The 9,703-nt window shown below is 45.4% G+C and overlaps 1 protein-coding gene across 6 annotated transcripts in view; it reads right to left on the reverse strand.

Moving 5' to 3' along the window:
- Window positions 1–2,381, reverse strand: part of TMCC3 (transmembrane and coiled-coil domain family 3) — a 271,611-nt gene extending 269,230 nt beyond the window's left edge. Inside the window, exon 1 of one of the 6 annotated variants that reach the window (XM_072773103.1) lies at window positions 2,259–2,381. In XM_072773103.1, the coding sequence (XP_072629204.1) occupies window positions 2,259–2,267 (9 nt within the window). In that variant the 5' untranslated portion in view covers window positions 2,268–2,381. Of the gene's footprint in view, window positions 1–1,733; window positions 1,913–1,997; window positions 2,119–2,258 lie in introns of those variants that run through there. The other 5 variants (XM_072773107.1, XM_072773101.1, XM_072773114.1 and 2 more) reach the window with 5 other exon arrangements.
- Window positions 2,382–9,703: the final 7,322 nt, after the last annotated feature.

The following is a 9,703-nucleotide window of genomic DNA, read 5'->3' on the forward strand; positions in this document are numbered from 1 at the left end:
CCTTCGGTGTACATTAAAGGACTCCCACCTCTCCCTTCCACATTAGCAAGTCCATGCTACCTCCAAAATCCATCCAGTCTCTCCACCTCTCTCTATCACACCTGCACACAAAGGTGGTCTCTCTACCATGACCATCTCCATTCTGTAATTCATTCTACACACAATAGCCAAGTAGATCTTCAAAACAAGTAAACCAGATCATATCACTGTTCCTCTGCTTAAAATTCTCTAAGTAACATTCCTCTGCATTTAGGCTGAAATCCACATTTCTTACCATGGCCATCAAGTCCCCATAGAAATTGGTCCCTATCTCTCCCTCCAACCTCACTTCATTCTACTCATTCCATCTTGTGTACACTCCATTCCACTTCAGCCCCAGGATCCTCTTTCTGTGTCTCACACAGGCCAAGTCTATTCCTGCCTCAGAGCCTTTGCAACTGATGTTCCTCACTCTGGAGGACTGTTTCCCCAAACCTTCACACAGCTGACTTCTCATGTAATTCATAGTTCAAATATTAACTCCCTAGGAATGTCTTCCTTGACCACAGAAACTAAAATGGCTTCACTCCCTGATTTACTCCTTATTTCGTTATCCTGCTCTTATTTTCTTGATAGTACTAATCACTATCTAAAATTAATTGTGTATTTGTTTACTTCTTTACTGTCTAAGTTCTCAACTAGAATATAGCTTCCAAGAGTACAAGGCTCTTTGGCCATCATCTCCTCACTGCACTCCTAGAGCTTAGAAGGGTACCTACACACAGCAGGTGCTTAATCTATTTGCCTTATGGTGGTGGCAGTCGTGTTTAAAATGCAAACTGAGTGGGCAGCCTGGGTGGCTCAGTGGTTTAGTGCTGCCTTCTGCCCAGGGCCTGATCCTGGAGACCCAGGATCGAGTCTCACGTCAGGCTCCCTGCACGAAGCCTGCTTCTCCCTCTGCCTGTGTCTCTGCCTCTCTCTCTACCTGTGTCTCTCATGAATAGATAAATAAAATGTTAAAAAATAAATAAAATAAAATGCAAACTGAGAGCTCCAGTCCCAATGACTCCATTTAACAGGTCTGAAGTACAGCTCAGGACCGCATTTCTAGCAAGCATCCATCGTTTTCATCCTTAAACGAACAAGATGCAAATCATATTTTAAAATACTCGGTCAACACTCTCCATCACCAAATCTTGCTTCTCCCTCTAACACATCCCATCTAGCTTTCCTTAATTAACCTGGTGACGCTAAGGTAAAAGAAGGTTGCTGACCCCTGAATTTGGAGTTCAAGAAAGTAACCCCACCTGTTTCCATTCCTGCCACTCCACCAATGCCAGGAATGCCAAACCAGCTGGCCAGCCTGGCTGGAGTCCTGTCCTCCGCAGAAACACCTGAGCAGGTTTGGACTCACTCCAAAAGGTAAGGTGAATTTCCATGCCAGTTCACTAACAGACTTTCCAGAGGCAGCTGGGGCCAATTCACTCCTGCTCTACGCGCCCCCCAAACACCACTCCCACCCCCCCACCCCCCCATCAACGTGCACAGCACTCGATTCTGGCACCGGCTGCAAAGCGGCAGGCCAGAGTTCCCTTTAAAGCAAGCTAGCGGCTGAGAGAAGTCTCTGAAAAAGCCACTCGGTGACCCAACAGGCACATACACGCCTTCCTGCAGGCAACCTCGCACTCCCACCCGAGAAATCCACAGGCTCTGGCGGCAAAAAGTCTTACTCTGTTTTTCCCGTTTCTTCTCACCTTTGTCTCTTTAGAAAACACCGGGCGCCCTCGCCTCGGCGCCCGAACTGTCCCTGGGCTTGGCCTGGAGGCCCGGGAAATGTCAAGGGTGCCCCCTGGGACTCGCAGGCGTCCGCTGGGGCTCCCGGCCGCGTGAGCGCTAGAGCCGAGCGCACCCCGCGGCGGTCCCTGGGGAGTCCCCGCCGCCCCCGCCGGGCCCCGCGCACCTGCTTCCCCGCTCCCCGCGGCCCGCACCCCGCAAGCGGGCGCCTCCCCGAAACTCACAGGCTCGCGCGCCCGTCGCCGCCCTCCCGGCTCGCAGGGCGCACCCTCCGGGGACGCGCCCCGGGAGCCCGACCGACGGCAGAGTTTACGCGGCTGCCCCGAGGGAGCGCGGCGCGGAGCAGCCCACGCGGCGGCGGGGGTACCGGGCGGGAGAGCCCCGACGGGGCCGGGAGGGCGCCCCCCGGCTGCCAGCCCCCGCCCCCGGCCCCGGCCCCCCGCCCCCGCCCCCGGCCCTCGCGCCTCCGGGCCACGCGCACTCACCCTCCGCATCCTGCCGGCGGCCGTGCTGGGCGCCGCGAGGGCCGGAGCGCCGTCCCCTCCCCCCCCGCGCGCGCACACACACACACACACACACACACACACACACACGCGTGCGCCGCGGCCGGCGAGCAGGCGACGGCCTCCGGGGGGGCGGGGCGGGGGCGCGGGGTCCCCGGGCGCGCCCCGCGTGCCGCGCTCCAGGCCCTGCCGCCCGCCGGCCGCGCTCGTCCCCGCGCCGTCCCGCCCGGCCGGGGGAGCCAGGTCCGCGGAGCCCGAGGGGACTGGCGGCCCGGGATGGGAGTTGTCAGCGCCTTAAAAGTACATCCCTTCCCCCGGGGGGTGGGAGGATGGCCCGCCCGGGTCCCGTCCTGCTCTTTGAGGTGCCCTGGTTGTCCTGAGCATTCGGAGGAGGGATGGGGGGAGGGTTAAGGGTGGGAAACAGCACATCGGCCCCGGGCTAGAGGAAAGACCTCAGGGAACAGAGACGGTCTAGGCTTATCCAGGAGAATGGGTCTGCATCCCCATGACTGCAAAACCCTGGTCTTCCCGGCAAAGCTCTGCGTGCAAAGCCTCCTCTTCACAAGGGGCCTCCCCACCCAGGCCCCAACCCCGCCAAACAACAGGGAAATCCTATCCCCAAATGCTAATGCCTCTTGAGAAAAAGAGGAGGGAAGCGGGATATCTTCCTCCTGATCATGAAAACACTGCACACTCCTGAGCCAGGGGAATGCAGGATTCAAATCTTCAAGAACGAGAGTAGGATGGAAGGATGTGAGTCTTCGGGGAAGAAACCTGGACTTTTCCCGATTTGCCTTCTGCTGAGCAAAGTCAATCAAATAGCACGAAATTGGAGGCAGCCTGAATTCAATGGGGGTGGGGGTGGGGGGTGGAAATCCCTTGTTTACCAAAGGATCCTTTGAACAGCATACAAAGACTCCTGCGTTTTCAAACCAGGCTGTAACAGGTAAGCAGCAGACAGCGGTGGGAATGCAAAGGCTTGTGCTGGATAAACACGACAAATGTTCCGGCTTTTACATCGCGTGGATGCCAATTATCGTGGCAGATCACCCTTATCAGCGCTGTCAAAGGAATATGGTTATAATTTTCTAACATTGATAGAGTGTCAGCAGTACTATAGAGACCAAATGTTAAACAGACTAAGTAGCTTTATGATCTAGTAATAAAACCATTTTCTCTTGATTTCTCTTTGTTGCCTACCTGCACAGAGAAGAGGGGTGGCTGAGATATCAGGGAGAAAAAAAATAAGGGAATTAATGAAGACTGCTAACCGCCTTTTTACTTTAACTTACGCTTGACATACAGTAGAGGGTTTTTTTTTTTTTTTTCTCTTGATATGAATCTCTTCAGATTGGCCTTTGATGTTTTGCTTTTGGGGAAATAACAATTTCAGTAAGGCTCCGAGAGGGCAGGTGATTTGCCAAAGATCACACAGCTTATTAATGGCACAGCTAGGATTGGAACTCAGGTCCACCCACTTAATCCCCACATTTGACTGCCCTCCTGTGCTCTGCCTCAGAGAAAAGCAGTGGGAAAATGTTAAAGTAAAAACACAAGCTCTTGAAATAAATCAGTCACTTCCTATCTCTGGGCTTTAGCTTTCTCATCTGTAAAATGAGAACTTAGATTAAATAGATCGAAGGACCTATTCAGAAGTAAAGCTCTAGAGGATGACTATGTGAATATTCTGTTCTTAGTATTGTAGGAAATCCTAACGTGCAGGTACCACGTTAGTCACTTTGGTTTGTGTGGTATCTTACCACAGCCGCTTCTCTTACACTGCTTGTACTGCTTCCTGCAACACCACCTCCTCCTCCTGCTTCTAATGCATGTTCTTCCCTTTGTGGATGCACTAATCCAATTAACGTTAATTTTTTATTTAACTCCACTGAGACCCCTGGAGTGAGGGAGGTAGTGTCCGTTAAGGAATTGTTAGTTTGAACTTCCAGCATTAGTTAGCCTGCATAATTTTTAGACTCCCTTCAGAAACCAAGACTATTCAACTGTACAGAATAAATGACAACACATCAAACGCTAATGGAACACAGTTCTACTGCTCAGCTACGGAAATCCCCGGGTCTCCAATGCTATCATTAACTAACTTGAAGAACCAATTTCAAAGTGAAACCAGACTGAGTCAAGATTTTTCTTTTTTGAGGGTGAGGAGGAGGGTCTTATGTTTAAAGTTTCTTCAAGAATGCTTTAATGGGGATCCCTGGGTGGCGCAACAGTTTGGCGCCTGCCTTTGGCCCAGGGCGCGATCCTGGAGACCCGGGATCGTCGGGCTCCCGGTGCATGGAGCCTGCTTATGTCTCTGCCTCTCTCTCTCTCTCTCTGTGTGTGTGTGTGTGTGTGTGTGTGTGACTATCATAAATAAATAAAAATTTAAAAAAAATGCTTTAATGATCAGAGTTATGTCTCCAGTTGTTCCTGTCACAGCCTGATTGGGCTTCTAAAATGTGACATTATGGTTTCCTTGAAAACCACCTAATATTTGAGAATAGGATACATTTTTTTCCTTTTTATCCTTTTTCTTAATTGTGTAACAACATCTTTACCAGTCACAAATAGTGATACTCAGCCCTCTTGATCTCTAGGCTGAATTCATAAGTCTCTGTCTTAAATACAGCAGGAAGTATACTAGGACAACCTAACTTATTTCATTCATTATTAACATAAATATAACAATTGAGGCATTGGATATAACAATCGAGCAAAAAAGAACCAGTTTGCAATTTCACATAAAAAGTAAAAAAAGCGGGGATCCCTGGGTGGCTCAGCGGTTTAGCGCCTGCCTTTGGCCCGGGCACGATCCTGGAGTCCCGGGATCAAGTCCCATGTCGGGCTCCCTGCATGGAGCCTGCTTCTCCCCCCTCCTGTGTCTCTGCCTCTCTCTCTCTCTCTCTCTCTCTCTCTCATAAATAAATAAATTTTTTAAAAAAGTAAAAAAGCAATGAAAAATTTGGTTGACTTTTTATAGATAAGAAATGTTACCAATTAGCATAACTTCTTTTTAGCCTGTCATCCTCCATTTGGAAATGCGTTAGTAATGAAATGTTGTTTTTCTTTGCCATATTCTAAGTTAGAACCCTTCAGAAGTCATCTATTAAATACTTACTACAGGGCACATATTAATGGTTGAATCAATTCATATTTCCCTAAAACAGATGAAGAATGATTTCAAGGGATCAAAATGATCACAACTACACAAATTGAGCACGTTCTATGTCCTAAGCACTGTGACAAACCATTTCACATGGATCATTCTGTTTCATCTTCTCAGAACCCTACCAGATAAATATTATCTCCATGTGATAGATTAGGAAACCAAGGTGTATTGAGATTAATGCTTTTCAAAGGTTGCATTGCTAATAAGTGCTGAAGATCTAACCCAAATCCGTCAGACTCCAGAGCCTATGAGATTAACCAGAGACAACTGCATGCTAATGGATCACCAACTCTTCTCTCTCTGGAATGTCTTCAACACAGTGAGCCAGGAATTTTATATCCAGTAAAACTGACTTTCAGGTATCTATACTAGAATAGAATGAAATTAAGTGAGAAAGGATTATTTTTTTAGCTATTTTTAAAAGGTTTTTATTTATTTATTCGTTCATGAGAGACACAGGGAGAGAGAAAGAGAGAGAGGCAGAGAGAGAAGCAGGTTCCATGCAGGGAGCCTGACATGGGACTTGATCCCAGGTCTCCAGGATCAGGCCCTGAGCTGAAGGCGACGCTAAACCACTGAGCCACCTGGGCTGCCCGAGAAAGGATTCTTAGAGAAAATGAGTCCTTTAAAAAAATGTATAAGATTTGAATTGGAAGAGTGAAGAATATTCTTGATAGAGGATAGCAGCATGACCAACAACCCGGAGGTCATGACAGTAAAAAAGACTGGATCTCCTAGTGAATCCTAGGGCAGATGACTAGGGAGGCAAGTCTGGTGGCCAGTTAATGAGGGGCTGGGGATACTCAGCAAGGTATCATTATTCTATTCCAAATTTTTAAAAAAGATTTATGTATTTATTTGAGAGAGAGAGAGAGAGCACAAGCTGGAGGGTTAGAGGGAGAGAGATTCTCAAGCAGACTCCATGATGACTATAGAGCCTGACACAGGGCTCCATCCATTGACACTGACACCACCACCTGAGCCAAAATCAAGAGTCAGACACTCAACTGACTGTGTCACCCAGACACCCCTCCCTTCCAATTTTTTATTGCATATTCACAGTCACTCAAAACTATTCATTTATTTTACCATTGAAGGCCTGCATGGTTGCTATACCATTTCTTCTCCTATTGTCCTTGTCAAGGCCTTTTGGACTTCTCTGAGCACTCCACTGATCCGTGTGTGTGGCCTAAAGATGCAGTGGTGGAGTGGGAAGAGCTTCCCTGGAGCTATGTATAGTCTTTGTCAAAGGAATTTGATTCACCACTTCCCTCTGAGGTTTTGTGCCAGGATTCACTCCCTACCAGATACTTGGAAAGACAAAATTGACCCACACTCTCACCTGTAGTAGTATTTCCATATTCTTTTCTACTCTTTGTCCAAATGCGTGTGTTTACTTGGCTATCTCTCCTGCTAGACTCTGAGTTCCTTTAAAAAAGGGATGTAATAATTAATAATTCTTCTTAATAATTCTTACATAACTAGGGCCTATCACAAAATAGGTGCTCAATACATGTTTAATAAATGAATAAATGATGTTAAAAACATAATGTAGTCTGCTATTTCCCCTCAACAGTTTTCTATATTTTCTATATTGTTACAACAAATAGTTTTCTGTATTTTCCTTAAAATTACCTTACTTTTACATGACTTTAATAATTACCCAATTGGCTGCTTAATTATGCACATCATTGATGTATTATTGTTTTAACCATGTTACCATTTGAGTTGTTTCTGCTGTTTCGAAATTCCTTGTGAGTTAGTAGGTAAAGTGTGACTTGGTATAAAGAAAATTTGGAAGAGGATAATGTGAACATAATCTGGATCAAATGGTCCAGAGGTAAGGAGACCCAGTTGGGAGGATGACCTCAGTCACAGAAGAAGAAGCTGATGAGGTGACCAGAGCCAGGACTAGGATACTGGTTGTGGAAATGGGAAGGAAGAGACAGTTTCCACATCCACAGCTAAAGCTGGAAAGATGTAGCCATGGATTTACTCCCAGTGGGACTAAATGTATGACAGATGGTAGAGACTGTCCTGTGATGAAGAGCATTATTTTAGCACCATGGACAGGCCCTGGATTGTCAGGGAGGGGCTCTGGGTGGTATGGGACCATTATTGCTGTCAGAGCAATAGTAAGAAAATAAGTAAATAACTTTTAAAAATGATTAAGCATGTGCTAATTAAAACTTTATATGCATTAACTTATTTAATTCTCACAAGGAAACAGGCACAGAAAGGCTATACAATGTCCACCAAGGTCACACAGATAGCAAGTGGCAGAGGTATTTCTGAACCCAGATAGCTGGGCTTCAAAACCCACTATATCATACTCTAAAAGGCAATTATGATCAAGTATGATAAATGTTATGAAACAGAAGTATCAAAAAAGGGATATTTGAAGTATTTGGAGGACAGGGAATAGAAGAGTATTCTGGGAAAGTTTCTCAGAGAAGAGATCACTGGGACTACAGGATTCCACCAGAGCAAAGAGGACCAATAGGCCACCTGGAGCCCTGTGTTGAAGGGTTCTGAAACCATACGCAGGCTCAAGAAAAGCCTCCTGGGTGATCAGTTAGCAAATGAGGGGGATGATGATGGGGAGACCTAAGACTAGAAGGTAGGTGGGCCAAACAATGAAGGATCTTGTATGTAAATTAAGAAGTTTAGGCATTTCCCCTAAAAGCTATGAGAAACCACTGAAGAGATTTAAGCAAGATGTGGCAGATAACATCTGCACTTTAGAAAAATCATCCTAAGATTTTAGAGTAATGATAGCAGAGTAAAGCATGATCACAGACTCCCCTTTTCCTAATACCTAATGCAATGACCAGAGATGAGCATGGAGAGAGGGCAACAAACATTTCCTAGGTAAGTTGTTAAGACCAAGGAGACCATATAAGAGTGGAGCTACCCCTCTTAAACAAAAGTAAGGGGAAAGAAAATACACAGCGATCATGTAAATAGGGTTCAGTCAAAAAAGGGAGGGATAGGCAGGAAGGAAGATAATGAGTGAACTATGAAGAAACCAGTATGAAAGAAAACATAACCTCAAGATACAGGAGATTCCCAGGGAGTGCTTTGCACTATCAAGCTCTTAAAATATGAACCTGAGAAAATAAGATCTCAAAATTGAGCCGATGAAATGAGAGAGGCAGAGTAAAAAGGGGATTTCAGAACTAACAAAATGAATCAAGAACTGAAACAAAACCATTATATATCTAATATATAAATCAGATATGCCAAATACCAGGAAAGACATGATTGAAAATTGAATTAATGGCATGGATAAAAGGCTTGAGATAATTATGGCAAATACAAAGGCAAAACACAGAGGGAATAAAGCAATTAGGAGGGAGATAATAAGAGAACCAGTAGATAATCAAACATAAAGATATGGGTGTCCCTAACTGATGTAAAGAATCCAATAAATGCAACAAAATACACATTCAGAAACACAATACAGGAACGTTTTTCTTAAAATGAAGGATGAACTAAATCTGCAGAGGAAAAGTTCTACTGTATGTCAGAAAAACACGACTTTGGACAAACATCAAGACATACCCTGGTTAAGTCCCTAATTTTTAAAGGAGAATAATTATTTAAACATCTGGGCAGAAAAGGTAAATCATCCATGAAGATGCATGTAAAATTTCCAAACAACGTCAGTGCCAGAAGACAATGAAGCAATGTCTACAGAGTTTGGAGAGAAAAAAGTATGGCCTAGGAATATGATGCCTAGCCAAAGGTAGATGTGTTTGTTTGTTTGTTTTTTTTAAGATTTTGTTTATTTATTCATGAGAGACGCACGGAGAGAGAGAGGCAGAGACATAGGCAGAGGGAGAAGCAGGCTCCTCACAGAGATCACACCCTGAGCCAAAGGCAGATGCTCAACTGCTGAACTACCCAGGCATCACTAACTTCAACATCTTAATGATTTCCTAATTATTTTTTTTTCTTAGCCTAAGGAATGTCTTGTAAAACACTTCTTCCAAGGTGGAAAAAAAGTTACCTGAAACTGAATTACTTATATGATCATAAAATTCCTTCTGTCTCTCTCACATTTTACTTTTACATATGAGTAGAGACTCAGGCCCCTGAGATCAAGAGTCACAGGCTCTCCCAACCCAGCCAGCCAGGTGTCCCGAGAGATTTCTTGAATTATGTTAGCATTCATTATTTCTGGGTGGTGAGGTTCTTCAGTTTTACTGAGATATGACATAACACTATCTGGATTAAGGTGTATGACATACTGATT

The sequence above is a fragment of the Canis lupus genome, chromosome 13, assembly GCF_048164855.1.
Source record: "Canis lupus baileyi chromosome 13, mCanLup2.hap1, whole genome shotgun sequence".
NCBI classification, from domain to species: Eukaryota; Metazoa; Chordata; class Mammalia; order Carnivora; family Canidae; genus Canis; species Canis lupus.